At 41.0% G+C, this 19,924-nt stretch overlaps 1 protein-coding gene across 3 annotated transcripts in view; it reads left to right on the plus strand.

Annotated features, from left to right (window-relative positions):
• LOC119652791 (octopamine receptor beta-1R-like) overlaps nucleotides 1-19,924 on the plus strand; it is a 291,369-nt gene that overhangs the window by 233,641 nt on the left and 37,804 nt on the right. For all 3 annotated transcript variants that reach the window (XM_038057105.1, XM_038057107.1, XM_038057106.1), the window contains 2 exons: nucleotides 7,353-7,550; nucleotides 7,662-7,833. In XM_038057105.1, coding sequence (XP_037913033.1) covers nucleotides 7,353-7,550; nucleotides 7,662-7,833 — 370 coding nt within the window. The remainder of the gene's footprint in view (nucleotides 1-7,352; nucleotides 7,551-7,661; nucleotides 7,834-19,924) is intronic.

Genomic DNA, 19,924 nt, shown 5'->3' on the forward strand with positions numbered 1-19,924 from the left:
AGAGGAGAAAAAACCCTATCCTATAAACCACATTCAGTGTATGCTCTACATAGGTCGAGCTCACTACAGCTTACAAGTGTTATATGACCCTCTTATCATCCTTGTCAAACGAACCTTCGTGGTACACGTATTTCATAAAAGTCAGCTTCGTACCCTTCATTATTATTCAAAGCCCTGGTTAGGAGTTCCAGGTTATGCCTCCGCAAGTGTCTGTCCAGCGCTCTCGAATCAAGCCTGCCTTTGCATAAGTATAACTTAGCATTTTCAAGATGCTTTGCGACCACAAACAGTGGTACCACTGTGAAGTCCTTAGCAATCGGAAGATGATGTATGAGTTTTAATAAGCTATCACTGGGATTTTTTTCTGTGTTTTTGAAGTCATTTTTCTATTCCTCCTCTCCTCTCGGTTTTGTTCGATGACATTTTGCCATCTTTCGGAAACCTCCATAATTCTCTATTCGTAGGAAAACCCCTATCCACCTGACCTATCAACAACAATCTTCCAAATTGTTCCTCCCGCTCCTTGGTAGTGGGCCAAAAAAACATTACACTCTTCAAATCCCCTCAACCTGAAGAGATAACCTAAATTTTAGGTTCAAATCTCACTGGTGGCAGTGGATTTTGTATCGTGATTTGACGTCGGATACCAGTCGGCTCAGCTGTGAATGAGCACCTGAGTCAAATCAGGGTAATAATCTCGGGCGAGCGCAGTGCTGACCACATTGCTTCATCTGTACTGTAATCCTAAAGTGTACCGTTACGGTCTTAAGTGAAGTGCTCTAACACACTTCAAGGCCCTCATCCAATTGGGTTGCTGCGTCAACGATTATTATTATTAAATGTACTTCTTTGAATTCAATGTCGCAGCAATCTACTCCAGATCGGGGTGGTCAGCGATTTCTTCATATGAATTTTCAAAATTGCTGAGGGATCTGTTAAATATAATGAGCGAAGATACCGAAGGGCTAATAGAAAATGTATTGTTTTGCATTTTGGTGATAAATTGGTGAAATCTAAATTAAAGTAGGTATTTTTCCATAACTTGCTTAAACACATTATTAACCTTCCCCTCGTTTCTATTGGATTTCTCCAATTCATTGAGCATTTTTCATTGTAATAGATGATGGAATTGTTCGAAAATTTCTCAAGACAACTAGAAATACTATAATACAAAAACCTATCTTCGTGTGATTGCAGTTCATAACCGAGTCAATGGCATTTTACAAGTATTCTTTTTTCCTGTTTATCTTCTGCATAAGTTTCAGAGAATAGAACAAAACTCAATATGGAGGGTATTTCGGAGCCTAGACGACATATAGTGGCAGCCTCTTGCTTTTTTTTCCAGATTTTTCGGTTGGGTAGTTTCTAAGAATCATCATCATCAACGGCGCAACAACCGGTATCCGGTCTAGGCCTGCCTTAATAAGGAACTCCAGACATCCCGGTTTTGCGCCGAGGTCCACCAATTCGATATCCCTAAAAGCTGTCTGGCGTCCTGGCCCACGCCATCGCTCCATCTTAGGCAGGGTCTGCCTCGTCTTCTTTTCCTACCATAGATATTGCCCTTATAGACTTTCCGGGTGGGATCATCTTCATCCATACGGATTAAGTGACCTGCCCACCGTAACCTATTGAGCCGGATTTTATCCACAACCGGACGGTCATGGTATCGCTCATAGATTTCGTCATTGTGTAGGCTACGGAATCGTCCATCCTCATGTAGGGGGCCAAAAATTCTTCGGAGGATTCTTCTCTCGAACGCGGCCAAGAGTTCGCAATTTTTCTTGCTAAGAACCCAAGTTTCCGAGGAATACATGAGGACTGGCAAGATCATAGTCTTGTACAGTAAGAGCTTTGACCCTATGGTGAGACGTTTCGAGCGGAACAGTCTTTGTAAGCTGAAGTAGGCTCTGTTGGCTGACAACAACCGTGCGCGGATTTCATCATCGTAGTTGTTATCGGTTGTGATTTTCGACCCTAGATAGGAGAAATTGTCAACGGTCTCAAAGTTGTATTCCCCTATCCTTATTCTTGTTCGTGCTTGTGTTTGACCAGTGCGGTTTGATGTTGTTGGTTGATTCGTCTTCGGTGCTGACGTTGCCACCATGTATTTTGTCTTGCCTTCATTGATGTGCAGCCCAAGATCTCGCGCCGCCTGCTCGATCTGGATGAAGGCAGTTTGAACGTCTCGGGTGGTTCTTCCCATGATGTCGATATCGTCAGCATAGGCCAGTAGTTGGGTGGACTTGAAGAGGATCGTACCTCTTGCATTCACCTCAGCATCACGGATCACCTTCTCGAGGGCCAGGTTAAAGAGGACGCATGATAGCGCATCCCCTTGTCGTAGACCGTTGTTGATGTCAAATGGTCTTGAGAGTGATCCTGCTGCTTTTATCTGGCCTCGCACATTGGTCAGGGTCAGCCTAGTCAGTCTTATTAATTTCGTCGGGATACCGAATTCCCTCATGGCCGTGTACAGTTTTACCCTGGCTATGCTATCATAGGCGGCTTTAAAGTCGATGAAAAGATGGTGCAACTGTTGTCCATATTCCAACAGTTTTTCCATCGCCTGCCGCAGAGAGAAAATCTGATCTGTTGCTGATTTGCCTGGAGTGAAGCCTCTTTGGTATGGGCCAATGATGTTCTGGGCGTATGGGGCTATCCGGCCTAGCAAGATAGTGGAGAATATCTTATAGATGGTACTCAGCAACGTGATACCTCTATAATTGCTGCACTGTGTGATATCTCCCTTTTTATGTATGAGACAGATTATGCCTCGCTGCCAGTCGTCAGGCATTGATTCGCTGTCCCATACCTTGAGCACAAGTTGATGAACCACTTGGTGTAACTGGTCGCCTCCATATTTAACCAATTCGGCTGTAATTCCATCGGCTCCTGGCGACTTATGATTTTTTAGCCGATGAATTGCACGGACTGTTTCTCCTAAACTTGGTGGTGGCAGTATTTGTCCGTCGTCTTCAGTTGGCGGGACCTCCAACTCGCCGATGTTCTGGTTGTTCAGTAGCTCATCAAAGTACTCAACCCATCGCTCTAAGAATAGATCCGTTAAAGAAATGATCACTTTCGGCCCCCCGCACTCCCCACCTTTCCAACAAATGTCAAAACTAAGACGATGCTAATCGAGACCTTTCATTTGATACTCCACATGACTATATTTAATGAAAAAAAATGTACACCCTCCTTTTGAAACCTCCCCCCAAGTTAAATTCAATGTAGAATTATGTATCTCACTATATGCGTCAGCGTTCATAATTCCCACCTTTCAACCAAATTTAGTGTGAATCACCACTACCGTCTCCGAGAAAAATGGGTGAGATAAACAGACAGACAGTAAACCGATTTTAATAAGGTTTCGTTTTACACAAAACCTTAAAAATTATCTGAGAAGCGCTGTATTGATATTATTCGACCTTACAGGCTTCACACTAGGAATTCAATGTTATTCACAAATCTGACGAAGTTAACCTACAACAGATACAAACAAGTCGGGATACTGGAAGCGCTTCCGGTATAAAGATATTCCGTCATATTTTTCCAAGCTCCAAGATACACATATCAACTACAAAAATACCATGTTCATCCTAAATAAACAAACATTGACTATTACCGCATTAATAAATTGATCTTCATGCATAAAAGCACGTATGTAAATTAAACCGGCAAACTTTATTACCTATAAATATGCATGCACAAATCTCCCTCCAATAATTGGCACTGATATGCAAATAACTAAAAAACCCAAAAAAGAGAAAGTAAAACGTCCCTATGGACCTCGCCGTTCATAAAAGTTCACTTTATGTGATGATGAGGTCATAGACGTCTTAGGGTGCAATAAATTTACCTGAAATGCGAAATTTTAACTTTCTATAATTTTGTTAATAATAATTGTATTGCCTTCAAACTTCTCAATCTTATGTCCGATATTATCGCCAATGCTTATACAAAATTTTGTACTTCAGGGATGAGCTTAAAGGGGGTTTTCCGGTAAATTTCTGCCACATATTAATATGCTATTATTAACTTTATTTGTGTAGATATCGGAGGGGGATGCATTTGAGGCCTAGATTTCATATAGATGCATCACTGTGATCTTTTCAGATTTTTCGGTTGGAAAGGTTCTGAGAACGAAACTTGTTTCACTTTCTGGGGTGCACATTTTGAGCCCCCCTCCCCTATATTTCACCCAATATCAGACATCAGATCAGTTTCAGAAATTACTATTCGTTCCCTTTCATTTGATACCCCACATGACCATATTCTGTGAAAAAAATATTTACACGTTCCTCTCGCACGTATGGGCAGCCCCCTTCAAACTGATGACAAAACAGCGCCACTCGCTGCATATAAAGGGGCACGTAGACCACATGTTTTGACGTCTGTCTGTCTGATTAGCCGTTTCCGAGTAAATCGAGTGAGAGAGACTGACAGACAGACTGACGGGCAAACGGACAAACAGACATTGAACCGATTTTAGTAAGGTTTTGTTTTACACAAAACCGTAAAAGAGGCTGGGGAGAAATTCTCCCTAAATTCTCCATGAATATGATTTTAATAATTCACTCGAATGTCAATTATTTTCATTAATTACGACGCACAGCATCTAATTTGCATGACTTAATAATAATCGTTGGCACAACAATCCATATTGGATCAGGGCCTTGAAGTGTGTTAGAGCACTTCATTCAAGACCGTAACGGTACACTACAGTAGACTGTAGGAGACAATGTGGTCAGCATTGCGCTCGCCCGAGATTATTACCCTGATTTGACTCAGGTACTCATTCACAGCTGAGTCGACTGGTATCCGACGTCAAATCACGATACAAATCCCACTGCCACCAGCGAGATTTGAACCGCGACCTTCCGTACGACAGCCTTGTGCTCTAACCACTCAGCTATCCGGAATTTGCATGACTTAGGATGCAGGAATAATCCTAGGATGATATTAAAGGTTTTTTTCAGTCAATTTCTAAAAGTAGGTAATATACTATTTGTAAGTTTATTTGAGTAGATATGGGAGTGGGACATATTTTGAGGCCTAGATTGCCCATAATTGTTTACACAGAACCTTAAAAGGGGTGGAGAGAAGTAGATTTCTCATAAACGGAACTTTAATATTTCACGCGAATGTCAATTATTCTCGCTAATTGTGACACCAGCATCTTATTTGCATGAAGCAAGCTGTACTAAATTTGTGTGAAATTGATAAATTTGAATTCCTATAATTAATAATAAGTATTGCAATAGCATCTTTTCCATGAAATTTAGCAGTGTTATGCACGCTGCTGCCCTCTAGCTGTTGCAGCAATTTGGTACTCCTGGGAAGAACTTAAGGCGGGTTTCCAGGCAACTTCGAAAAGTTGGTATAATACTATTAGTAAGTTTATTTGAGCAGATGTTGGAATGGGACATATTTTGAGGTCTAGATTTCGTATAAGCGCACCGCCCAGATTTTTTCAGATTTTTACATTGGGTAGTTTCCGAAAATTAGTCCTGTCTCACTTTAAGTGTGCACATTTTGTCTCTTTACTCCTTACAAATATAATTTTCGTTCTAATCGAGACCTTTCTTTTGGTATCCAAGTTAACTCCATTTGTTGAGCCTCCTTTAAACTCCACGTAAATTTATATCACTCACCGTATGCGTATGCGTATTTGGTAGTTCGCATCTGTCCACCAAGTTTTGTTCGGATAGGTTTGGCCGCTTCGGAGAAAAGTGCCTATAACAGACAGACAGACAGACAGTGAATCGATTTTAATAAGGTTTTGTTTTACACAAAACCTTTGTGAGGCGGAGTAGATTCTTTATGAATCAAATTTTGACATTTCACTGAGATGTCAATTATCCTCGTTAATTATCACGCCACCATCTTATTTCCATGGTTTAAGTTGCGAAATTGACAAGTATGGAACCTGACATGCGTATGCACAATAGTGTCCTTTATGCTGGTGCAAAATTGATTCATTCATTTAATAAATTTCTAAAAGATTTTAATAAGGTTTCGTTTTATGCTGTATTAGTTAAAGGTAAAAACAACTTTAGATTATGTTATGGAAGTGGGGCACCGATTCTGATACAGTCGGGTAGGAAAACAAGGTTTCTTTTATATCAAATTGCAAGTTTTGTAGTTAAAAAAAAACTCAGTTAACCAAATAGGCCACACTCTGTTCAAGATCGCGAGTCGCCGAAATTTGTGTACACAATCTAGGAAGACAAAAGAATAAAACGTCTGACAAAACATCCAACCCAAACCAATAAAAGCATTACTTAAAAAGGTGACGTGATTTTAAAAGCTCATTAATTCACAGTAATTACACAATAATGAAAATTAAAAAATTATGAAAATTGACCCACCACCCAGAAACAGTGCGTAATCTTAATCTCAACAACACGTTTCCTTTTCACTGTAATATATACTGCGCTATTACTAGAAATCCGTAATAACTCGCCATTTCTATCTGAAAGAACAGCGGGGAAAATTCATAAATCGCAATTAACTTTAATTGAAACATGTGCTCCATGTCCACCCTTTCTATTAGAAGGATCTCAAGCAATTAGCAAACCACTTAAAACTTGCGCTCCTTTAACTACATCCTATAATAAACGTGAGTGTTACTAGCACCTCCAGTATCTACTTATTGCCAGCTCCTTGCTATTGCTATCCTTGTAATCTCCATCGCTTAACCGCACTCCTCCAGGAGGCGACAAAATCCAACAACCTACCACAGCGGTGACCTAGTAATCCCTTCTCTAAGGTCACTCGAGACCGACATGCGCTTTCATATCCAGGCATCCGATCTTATTTTGTATTTCTATTCAAAACAGAAAACAAAGTCATCCCTAAAACGCATAGCTCCAAGACTTCGGGCAGTTTAAAAATTTAAAGGACCCTCATTAAACTAACACGAGGGTTGAATCATTTATCCCTGTTCGTGCTAGTGAATATCATGGACCAGATGCTGAAATATTGAGCAACAGTATCTATGCCTATCGTTGTACAGAAAAGCCGGTCACTTTACTGGGGTTGACCTTCCTAAAGCTGGGAGCACAATACCTGTTCAAGTATTAAATGTTTAGCAAGTTATTCTTATCCTCGTCGCTTCGTTAGTCGCTTTGTATTGTTGTCATACCACTCTACTAGTCAGGACAATAAATTGATTTGTACAAAAGCCAGTAATAGTGCTATCGGATTTTCTGGAATATTGCAGTATTCAAGCGCCATTCATTCCACTTCCGTGCATTCATTCCACCCCCAATGTCCATTGTACTCTTTACATGTTCGAAATGAAATTGCTGCACTCTTTCACAATTTTGCATCAAATTCCATTGCAGGGTGATAACCAACTACTTCGTGGTTTCTCTAGCCGTGGCGGATATGCTGGTGGCATTGTGTGCCATGACTTTCAATGCATCCGTGGAACTATCGGGAAAGTGGATGTTTGGGACATTCATGTGCGACGTGTGGAACAGCTTCGATGTCTACTTCTCTACGGCAAGCATCCTTCATTTGTGCTGTATTTCCGTGGACAGGTAAGGACGGTAGTATCGTACTTTTATAAATATCGCCTCGGGAGTTTCGAGGATAATTGTGTTATTCAACTGTGCACTTTTCTGCCAACGTCTTTTTTGTCATCTCCGCAGGTACTACGCTATAGTGCAACCTCTCGACTACCCTCTGATCATGACTCATTCGAAAGTCATTCTCATGCTGGTTATTGTGTGGATCTCTCCGGCACTTCTGTCGTTCGTGCCAATTTTTGTAGGATGGTACACCACGAAAGAAAACCTTGACTTTCTCAAGGAAAATCCGCAAGTAAGTACAGTTTAATATAATTACAGCTTCCCAACGAGAAATATCAAGGAACCGCAGGCTCTCACTGTCGTTTGAAAGTACCCAATGACTATACTTTAGTGCTTCATCTTTCACTACAACGGATAATCTACTTACTTCGCGTAAGTGTGTGCATGACGTATAGCCAGATACCTCGAAAGTGAACAATTCAAAAATTTAATTTGCTCTCAGAATAAAATAGGTATAAGGAGATTCGAAACCCTTCCCCTGTTGCGGCGAAGTATTGGAAGTATGTATAATATGTAACGAATAAATGAAATAAACGAATTTCAAAATGAAGCGAGAATGTCAATGTATGGTATACTGCTCCGTACGTTATAGTTGATACTGGATCTATTGAGGGTATTCTTTGAAGAAGTGAAAAGATGGGTTTCCCTGTTTTTAAGGTGTTGGGTGAAACAAAACCTTGCTAAAATGGGTTCAAAATTTGTCTATCCGTCTATCCGTTTTTTGTTTTCTTATAGAAATGAAAAGCATCGAAAGCCACAGTGTGGGACGCTAACCAACTAAGACTACCTCTCCTTACCCGCTCTGTCCCATCGATCTAGAGATATTACATCGGGTGCGGGTAAAATCCCTACGGACTTACTCCACCAATGAGAAATGCTCCCTCCCTGCCGCTCTGTCCAAGGCACTCCTGAATAGAGCTTATGGTGCCACTAACTGTATTCCACACTTCTTGGCATTCGAACAATTACGGAATGATCGCCTGCGCATGTAAGGATTTCGTCAACAGAAGTTCATGCTGTTGCCTCTCATTTGCGAACCACAAACATACGAAGAGTATGTGCTCCGGGTCTTCGTATTCGTTTAGATATCTAAGACAGGGGAGAATCCTCATGACCAAAGCGATGTAAATACCATCGGTATCCACCATGCTTAAAACTAAGTCAATCCAACATCTCCATGGGTATAATTAAAAGCTGGATATTTGAAACCAGCCTGTGCGTCCACCTTCCCTTGTAGGCATTATCCCAACGCTGTTCGGCATGTGCTAGCGACTCTTAATGCACTCAGATGATATACTGATGATTATTTTTTCCTATATGCCTGAACATTAAGGGCTTTTGTCCAAACTGGTGCTGCATATAGCAAAATAGAAGAACACACTCTGACTACCAACAGCCTTCTCGGTGCCGCATCTCGCCCGCGTAGTCCAAATGTGTCTTCAAGGTCAATCGAAGAGCCAGCAATATGCTGAGGTATTTGATGAAAGGCCGAAACCGTAAAATTTCTTTCAGTTTGCGACTGCTAACAAGTACGGTATGTTCCGCCGACTCTAATCCATGTGATACCAACCAATTCTTGATCAGTCTTACCGATATCTCACATGCCCAGATAACATCCTCTAGATGTTAGTCTACTACCACAATTGCGATGTCATCTGCAGAGCCAGTAAAGGTAGCTTGTCGCGGGAATTTGATGCGCAGCTCATGATCATACATCTCATTCCAAAGTAGTGGGCCCAGCACCGATCCTTAAAGCACTCCGCCCGTTAGCAAATAATCAACTGGGCCTACGTCGATGCCATAGAGAAGCTTTTTATCCACGAAATGTTCCCTGATGACGCCACCTTACACCTGCAATTACTTCCTTTGCGAGATTGACCACTGCGCTAGCAGCATCCACCGTTGATTGGCCAGTACGAAAACCCTATTTTTGTGTGGACATGCCTCCTGCTTCCTCTACAATTGGAAGCAACCTGTTGCATATAACGCGCTCCAGTTACTTTCCGATAATATCCTACAAACAAATAGGATGATACAACGATGGCTCACCAGTCGGTTTACCATTCTTTAGTAGCAGCACCAGCGTTTGACTTTTCCACTGAGTCGAGAAGATGTCCTTTTCCGAGCAGGTTTTAAAAGCGAAAATGAACCACTCTGCTGTTGTTTTTCTTGCCACCTTCAAAGCCCCGTTCGGCATTCCATACAGCTCGGATGCTTTTAACCCCATCCTCTATTATATTTAGAGTATCCTTTCGGGGATGCTCACACTTGACCGTAATAGAGCATTTGCTGTGGAAAGAGAGTGGTCACTATTTTTTGCAATAAAACTGGCACTTGATCTGCGGGGCCCTCCTTATTTTGAACTTGTCATTCCCATTCTTGCAAAAGTAGAGTGTACATTTTTTTTTCATCAAATATAGTCATGTGGGACATCAAATGAAAGGTCTCGATATTAGTACTTTCTGAAGTTTTGACATTTTTTGGAATGGTGGGGAGTGCAGGGGGTTGAAAGTGGTCATTTCTTTGACGGACCCATTCTTAGAAACTACCCAACCGAAAAATCCGAAAAAAACAAGAGGCTGCCACTATGTGGTGCCTAGGTTCCGAAATACCCTCCAATATCTATTCACATAAAGTTAATAATAGTATATTACTATAATTTTTAATAATTTTCTGCAAAACCCCCGTCAAGTTCGTTCTAGCACCACAAAATTGCAATGTGACAATGTAGGGTATAAAATAGAGGATGATCCTACCACGTTGGGTGGAAATGGCACTATTACTAACAAAGTTATAGTAGGTTAAAATTGTCACTTACTTGCAAATTCAATACTGAATGGAGATATTCTCACATAATACATTCATATATCTTGTGCTACGTACTGATGGGACAAATACTGCTTTCTGTTTCCCAACTTGTTTGTATCTGTTGTAGGTTAACTTTGTCACGTTTGTGAGTAATATTGAACTACTAGTGTGAAGCCTATAAGGTCGACTATTATCAATACAGTGCCTTTCAGATCATTTTTAAGGTTTTGTGTAAACACAAAACCTTATTAGAATCGATTCGATGTCTGTCTGTCCGTCTGTCTGTCTGTCTGTCTGTCTGTCTGTCCGTCTGTCTGTCTGTCTGTCTGTCTGTCTGTCACAGCCGATTTATTCGGAAACCGCTAGACCGATTGTCACGAAAATTGGTAGGAGTATGTGATCTACCGTTCCCTTTACATGCAGCAACTGACACCATTTTGTGTTAAGTTTAAGGGGGGCTCCCCATACATGTGAAAAGAGGGTGCAAAATTTTTTTTCATAAAATGCGGCCATGTGGGGTATCAAATGAAAGGTCTCAATTAGTACTTTTCGAAACTGGTTCAATATTTGATATTGAGTGAAACATAGTGGAGTGAGGGCTCAAAATATGACCATCAAAAAGTGTAACAGGTCTCGTTCTCAGAACCTATCCAACCGAAAAATCTGAAAAAAATCGCAGTAGTGCATCACTACGAAATCTAGGCCTCAAAATATATCCGGTTCCGATATCTGCACAAATAAAGTTAATAATAGTATATTTCCACATTTTAGAAATTTACCCGGCACCCCCCTTATGTTCATCCCAGAAGTACAAAATTTAGTATGCGTATAACGAAGAACATAATGCACAGTTTGGTCAAGTTTGAAGAACATCCAACTATTATTAACAAAGTTATAGGGGGTGAAACTTTACAATTTTTCGTGAATTTCGTGCCCTCTTCAACCTGCATGACGTCATCATCACATATTAACTCGTCAATACCACAACGAAGTAAGTTCGTATGAATTGGGTGGAAAAGGATTATTTTGTTTTAGTTTTTTAGTCATTTATATATGAATATCAATTATGCCAATGAGACATGTGTATATGTAGGTATATAGTATATGCGTGCTAATGGACTTTGCGGGTAGTGCCTAATTCAGATAGATATAAGAAGTAAATCGGAAATATGGGTACGATCAATTTATATACGTGCCTATATGTGTACAGTATTCGAAAATAGGCAATTTGTTTGTTTAGGGTGAGTGTAACATCTACGGCTGTAATATGTACGTACTCGTATGTCTCTTAGTTTTGTAGCTGTATACGGATAGAAAAATGTGCGTTGAAATTTCTTAGATAAGATGAACACAAAACCTTTATACCCGAAGCGCGAGCTTCCGGTATTCCGACTTGTTTATTTTACTACTTTGCGTCCGGATAGCTCAGTGGTCACTGGGCTGTCGTATAGAAGGTCATGCTCCAAATCTCACTGGAGGGAGTGGGATTTGTATCGTGACTTGACGTCGGATACCAGCCGAATTAACTGTCAATGAGTACCTGAATAAAGTCAGGGTAATAATCGCGGACGCAATGCTGACCATATTACCTCTAATCCTGTAGTGTACCGTTACGGCCTTGAATGAAGTACTCTAACACTTTGATCCAATTGAATTGTCACTCCAACGAGTTATTGCAATCTCTGCATATGCCCGATTTCACCTAATACTAACATTAAGCGCCAAGGTTTTAGGTTCGGACAATCCTACCTACTTAAAAGATAAAGGGGTTCTAGTAATGGTCGCCGGTAGCTTAATGAGAGAATCCGTCGAAAACTCCATGCAACATTGAACACGTATGCAGAATGGTGTATTTCTTCAAGGTTTAAACCGGACTGTATGAGAGTCCCAGGACATCAAGGGAAGCCGTGACAGATTTTGGTACAATGCCCATAGCTTACAATATTATGGGAACTGCAACCACTGTCGAGACGCCTCATTTCTTTGATTCCCCCTGCCAGTAGCTCATTGTTCACTTTCTCTCCACGTTTTTCCGTTCAATGAGGCATACCATCTCAAATAATATATGCGGAGTTATCTGTTTTGTCAACTAACATTACGTCAGGCTTGTTGTGTGGTATGTGCCGATCAGTTAGAGCTTGCCGGCCCGACACATGCTGTAAACAGACCTGCCGTGCATTGACTTCCATTCATTGATCCCCCCCTGGTCTTACTTCACCCCACTCGGAGCATTGAAAGATTAATCCTTTAAGTTAAGTGGAGTCAGCCCACAGTCTGCCTTACAAAAATAAGCGCGTAGCGAGCCGACTTGGCGCCGATGCTGTACCGCCACGTCAACCACGCACCAACCTCCGAGGTAGGTTCATCCGCTCCACGGCAAAATTGGGATGATGCATTCGGAATTTAATCAGGGGCGAGCGCAATGCTGACCACATTGCCTCCTACAGTATACTGTAGTGTACCGTTATGGTCTTGAATGAAGTGCCCTAACACACTTCAAAGCCATGATCCAATATGTGTTGTTGCGCCACGATTATTATTATTCGGAATTTGGACATAGTGCTCCGTATCTGCCGCAGGACGTTTTACAGATCGTTCACGGGAATATTTCGAGTGCATAAGCCAGTAAAGGCATTGCGAATATATTCAACACGTCCATCTTATTCTTCTCTGTGAGATGCGATTTCAGTACCGGCTTTACACGCCGCAGGAATTCGGACAGCAGAGCATCCTTCAGATCGCCAACTTGAGCACGGATTGCTTGTAGGTGCCTAGGTATTTGTAGAAATCCGCCTCGGTCATAGCTTGGATGTGGAGGTCACCAACGCTATATGTTAGTCCGCACTTAGCACGTAGGTCATATTTGATTGCAAAACCATGCCCTCATTTAGTAGCCATGAAAAGGGGTTCAGTGCCAAACCAATTAGTACTCATAATAATAGGTTCTGAGAACTTAGTACCCTCAAATTCACACACTGATGACTTTTGTTGGTCTCGAGGTGCGCATTGACCGTTCCACTAATATTGGACGTTATGAATTTGTAGAAGGTTAGGAAACAAGTAATCGGTCTTGTGCCTGCGAGGTCCTGCACCGTGTTCTTTTTAGGAACAATAAAGTTCCTTCCAGTGAGGAAAAATGGAAATTCCTTCGGCTGACTAATAACCTAGTTTATACCATGTACCAACCGATCATGATTACTAGGTAACTTTTTATAACAGAAAGACCAGGATCCCACTTGTTCTTCCAGCTGTTTATGGCTCGTCAAACCTCCTCTTCAGTAACTCAAAATGCATGCCAGACGTAAGGACATAGCGGGTGCCTTCGGTGGTGATTCACTCAGCATACTGGGCAGATAACCCCTAAAATCCATCCCGATATCATTTCCGTCACAGAAAACTGTACAGTCTGAACGTTCTGTGAGGATTCGTTGAATGGTCTGAAAAAAACTCCGCTGATTTCTCGCATACGTTACATTCTGGACACGTCTAGAGTGACTTTCGCCATACCATCGCAACCAACTTCATATGATAGAAAATTTCTGTTTTAGTCTGTCTAGCATTTCAACTACGGGCGTTTTACTGAAGATGACATAATTTCGATAAACTCTCGGCACGTGTTCTGCATTCGTCAGCCTAGCAATGTCCTGGGTTAACAATGTCCTGAGTCACACTGACGTTCCAGACGAACTTTCCATGGTGGATCCCTTCGTTCATTCAAACCAATAACGCGAAAACAACTTCTTTGACTGTGCAATGTGACAGCCTTAACTGCACCACAATACACAAGTGATTGTAGTTACAGCAGCGATATATCAGGACAAAGCCGAAATGCAATAGAAATGAGATTTTCGGAGTTGCTGGAGATGCATCGAACTTGGGAATAAATGGTCTAGGTAAATGATTCATTTCGGTGGTTTATATAAGCGTACTTTGGAATTCCTCCCGAACCTCAGCTGAGACTTCTGCTGGACGGTGAACAAGAGTGCTCCGGCGGGTACTGAAACTGTTACCCGTAGTACGGCCTGATGTTGTTGATGCCGCTACCTCTATTCTCATCGACTATTGGTCACAAATTTCCGCGATGGCCCCAACCGAACACGCTCCCTAATGATGGCCATTATTGTGTCGCAGCTAGTAATAAAGCGGTACTGGTCTGCGACTCACTACACAGTCACGCTCGACGAATCTCTATTGCAGTAATTGGAGCGGATGGTAAAGAGGTTCCCTCAGTCCACTTCACACGCTGCCTACGCGAACTTACTGAAGTGGTTACCAGAATTTGTGGCGTAGCGGTTGCAGCTGGCGGAGCAATACTCCGGCCATCATGGGACCTAGACGTCAGGTTTCGATGCCGTGCTGTCCATTACGGAGGACCGATCCAATCACCAAGTCGACCCTCGCCGGCTATCCGTGCCGGACCTTAGGTTTGTACTTTTCAAATTTTAATAGATTTGCATTTTATATCTAACTGCCAGAAGTGGTGATAGTTTTCTCAGTGACTAACCGGCAAGTCTTGCAAAGTTCCAGCACTCTCCTCACTTACCTCCTGAAACGCTACGGCGGTTTACAGCCACTCAGACTGAACCTATCTATCCCCTTATTCCTCCTTTCACACCCGAGATTGGGACCGACTACGGCTTTTATATTATTTTGATACTTTATCTTTATTCCCTTCAATTCATTCTTCTTGTGTGAAAGAAAACCTTATTAAAATCGGTTCACTGTCTATTATCCGTCTGTCTCCGAAATGGCTGGAGCTATCGTCACGAAATTGAGAATATATGTTATATGAACCGCTAAAAGTACAACGAGTTGCATCATTTTGTGTTGACTTTAAGAAGGACTCCCCATATATGCGAAAGGTCAGGTGAAGTATCAAATGAAAGGGTTGAATCAGTACTTTTCAAAAATGATTTTATTTCTGATATTGGAACATAATTCTGGAAAGATGCAGTCCAACTACTACTAACAAAGTTATAGAAGATCAATGTTCTGCATTCCACGTCAATTCGTCTTATTCCAAAGGTTCTGAGCCGCTATTTACTACTGGCTGGTGGCACTAATTTGAGAAGCAAGATGGCTCCCTGAACTACAAGTTGTCGCTACAAGACACAACACTTTAATTAATTCAAAATAATTTTCGCAAATTATCTTAAAAAAGAACATAAAAACTGTTGTAACTGTAAAAACCTTAACACGTTGACTGCCAACTACGAGATAACTCGTAGATTGCGATCTTTTTTAGAACGCCAACTACAAGTTATCTCGTCCTATGTTTACTTACCATTTTTGTGCATTTACGATTAAACTCGTAATATATCAGTGCTAATATAGATAGATGGCTTCTAGGAAAAGAAAAAAAAATCAATGCTAGCTTGCACGAACAGAAAATTTATTTAGAAATTTTTTTTTATTATATCTATGTACTAGAATTTGAGTTTTTAGTAATATAATGTGATAAAATCAAATTGCCATTTTTGGCCAGATTTCTGAAAATTGCCTTGGCAGTCAACGTGTTAATATTTACATTATGAGTAAATTGAAATATGTCGAAAGGTGCGTGATCTTCCTTTCACGGAATAAGAAGGAAACGTCTCACGTCGAATGAAGAGAAAATTCACTTTTTTAGCCGCAAACGGCTTTAAGCGATTTCTGTAAAACCAGCTTTTTTGAGTTACGCCGCTTTTCAATATGTATCTGAAAATTTGGAAATATGTGAAGGAATATTTTAAATTTATAGCTATTTGCGAAAGAAAAAAGTTCATTGAAGGTTCCTCACGTAAGATAAACAAAAAACCTTTATACCTGAAGCGCCCAACTTGCGGCATTCCGCACATACATTTTCCTTGGTATTTTTATTTCTTTTTGTTTATGCTGTAGTAATATGTATTTCTATCTTCTTTTTTTTTTGAATATTTTTAATTTTTTTTTAAAGAAATTATTGTATATATATTATATTATAAATTGAAATGATGAACCAATTTCTCTAGTTTGAGGACTCTCTCTCCCCTCGTTCACTCTAGTCCCGCAAAACTCTCATCACAAAAAGGTTATCCTCCAATAAAATGGACTGGGATACCAAACCCCCTTAAGTTTATCCTAGAATCATCAAGTTCTGTAGTATATACTATAGAGCACAAACTACCAAGTCTAGTGGCAACCACACACTCACTAACGAAGTTATAATTGGTCGAAGTTGTCTCTTTTGTGGAAATTTCTTGCAATCGAAGGTTCTGAATGTCAGAACCGCACTAAAGTGGAAGGTCTGTCAAACCAAGTGCGTACTCATTACAAGGTAGGCACAAGTAGCACAAAGGCCCAGTCAAATGTTCTGTTATAAGAAATATACAAAACCTTTCATACCTGATGCGCTCTTGTTATAAATAACATTATCTGTTAGCTACCCTTCCTGGGACCGTACATATACCCGATTAGTTATCTGACCCTTCTTTTCACGTCAGCTCTTTCTAACCAATCGATTTTGATTTTCATTTATTATTAAAAAATATCAAAGAATAAATTATAGGGATAGGCAGGCATACAGTAGGGACAGGTAGGCAGGAATAGAAGAATTCAAATATGGCTTACGCTGCTGGCAGCCACGATGCTTCTCAGGGTTTTAAGTCGCCAATTCTTACAATAGCAGGTGCACATTCATTCAGGCCGGAGATACGACTCGAATTTAAATATGGAAAAGGAGCACAGACGTTCCATGAACGGATTTTTTTGTAAGTAGCTCCAGGCGACTTAGTAGCAAACACTGTCGCAGAATTCGTAAGTTCTGCCTACAAAAGCTAGCTAAATTTATTAAAAATATATGTGCATATTATGTCGGTAGATGAAAAAGAGCAGTCTAAATTCATATTTTTGGACCGCTAAAGACGCCCCGGATATTATTTGACGTCAAACACTCAACAACGATCCCCTCGAAAGAAGTGGCTACTTTGGAACTCACGCTCGATGCCAACACAATGCATAGTTTTAACCAAGCCACATGCTGACACAGTAAGCCAATAAGACTTACAAACATATGCTAACTCAACCACAGTAGATCTGCTATAGCCAGTACCCCCACAAAAATGACCCCAGTTGCTAATGTGCTTGCAGAAGCTTATCTGTACACATCAGAGACGCTAAACAAGAAAAAACCATAATCTTCGTCAAATCGTATTGGTAAAAGAGTGCTATTCTGGTACTACGGCGTGCTCACCCATATAGCAAAAAGTTGTTTCACGTATTCACTTATACATATGCAAAAACTTGCCAATCTCACCAATACATTGGCAAGTCCGGGCGATATGTCAAACACAGCTGATCGGATTTTCGTTACATCTCGCTCATGCTCAAGGGCAAAACAATTTGAAATCGTGCGTACTCGCACTGATTTCTACTGAGTGTGGTAGCTGTTTAGTATCTAGCTGTGAACTCAACTATGGAAACGATACAAAGTTGTACATAACGGTCAGCAATTATAGGCGATATAAAATTGTCGATAACAGGGAATTACTGCGCGGCCATATTACTCCCCTCGAAGTTAAAGCGTTCGAGAAAAGGCTAGACGATGCGATTTACGACCGTAGTGGATCGTAATATTTGCTTGGTCAACAGGACCTTGCTGGTTTAAGTCTGCTTAAGGCCACCTTGAAGTATTCGCCCTTCCGGGTTAGTATCGGGTATGGACTTTCACAAAATAGAGTGACTGACATATTCACCCTATCCTTGCAAACGAAAAAATGAGCGCACATAGTAAATTTTCTGATAATGAAGACGCTGTGTAAGTCGTGATGCAACAGCAGGATCGAATGGCATGCATGCGCTGGGGCAAATGAAAAAGTATGCGTCGTTGGCGGATGCTTTCGATTCCGAGAATGGGAAAAAAAGTAGAACGCCGCCCACCGAATTTTTTTTGCTGTGCAAATCAGACAAACAATTGAACCAGACCCCTCTTTCTAATAAGTGTTTACATCACCTTCGTTAGCCACTAGTACATATGTCTTGCTGGGCAGACGCTTCTAATAAACTACGTCACCTTGCGTTAGTCTCTTTACACTCTTACTCGTAGGATAATGTAAGTTATCAACAATCACCTTTAAAAAGCATCCTCCTGCGCTGAGAACAAGATTATCTAACAAGAGTTCAAATTCAGACAATGGGTGGCTTTTTGAGGTGACTATCCTGATTCCTGCTATTTTGTATAGTCTGGCGGCCGCGTGCCACTCCACTAGTCGAATCTGTCATTCATACACCACCGTCAAGGTTTCTGGTTTTCATCCCGGATTCAGAAGTGGTCTATGCAAGCAAATCTTGTGAGACCCGGCCATGATTGAGAGGACTGAATTAACCTCACTTTGTTTAAACACAAAACCTTATTAGAATCGAATCGATATCAGGCTGTCCGTCTGTCACACTCGATTTGTTCGGAAACGGCTAGACCGATTGTCACGAAAATTGGTAAGAGCATGTGATCTGTTGTTCCCTTTACATACAGCAAGTGGCGCCATTTTGTGTTAAGTTTAAGGGGGGCTCCCATACATGTGAATGGACGATGCAACATTTTTTTTTCATAAAATGTGACCATGTGGGGTATCAAATGAAAGAGCACAATTAGTACTTTTCGAAATATTATATTTGATTTCAGATGAAATACAGCGAAGTGAGGGCTCAAAATATGACCATCAAAACGTGTAACAGGTCTCGTTCTCAGAACCCATCCAACCGAAAAATCTGGAAAAATCACAATAGTGTATCTCAACGAAATCTAGGCCTCAAAATACATTTCGTTCCTATATCTGCACAAATAAAGTTAATAAAGTAAGGGATAACATAATGCACAATTTGGTCAAGTTTGAAGAAATCCAACTATTATTAACAAAGTTATAGGGGTGAAAATTTGCCACTTTTTGTGAATTCCATGCATTCTACAACCCGTATGACGTCATCATGATATATCAATTCGTCAATACCACAGCGAAGTGAGTATATATGAATGGGGTCGGAAAGAATTATTTTGTTTTAGTTTAGGGCCCCCCCCCCCCCCTGCACTCATTGACAATGTGTTCTTTCTGCTCGCAACCTCGGCATCGATCGAACCAACCAGTGCCGCTAACACGCATTTCTCCATTGGCTGATAGCGTTGACCCGAGGTGTTTAAATCGCAAAGTTCTGGGCAGATCACCGCTGCTGACAGTGATTGTGCCTGTTTCATGGGGATCGGTCCTTAAAAATTCAGTTTTGTTTAGGTTCAAACTGAGAATGTGTTGTATGAGGCGCTCATTTCATTTTTGGGCAAGTTGCTCGAGATTATTTTTGCTATCAGATGCTAGGAAAACATCATCTGCATAAAGCAGTGTGTAGGGTGCTGGACGTTGAATATCCCGTGTGACGGTGTCTATAACAAGAACAAAATGGAGTGGTGAGAGGGGGGTATGCAAGAATTACCTAAGTCTCTACCGAATTAAGGAGTACGGCACCCGTGTTGAAGCGCAACACCACGCGAGGCCCGAAGATCTCTTCGC

The sequence above is a fragment of the Hermetia illucens genome, chromosome 3 (genome assembly GCF_905115235.1).
Source record: "Hermetia illucens chromosome 3, iHerIll2.2.curated.20191125, whole genome shotgun sequence".
Classification (NCBI taxonomy): domain Eukaryota; kingdom Metazoa; phylum Arthropoda; class Insecta; order Diptera; family Stratiomyidae; genus Hermetia; species Hermetia illucens.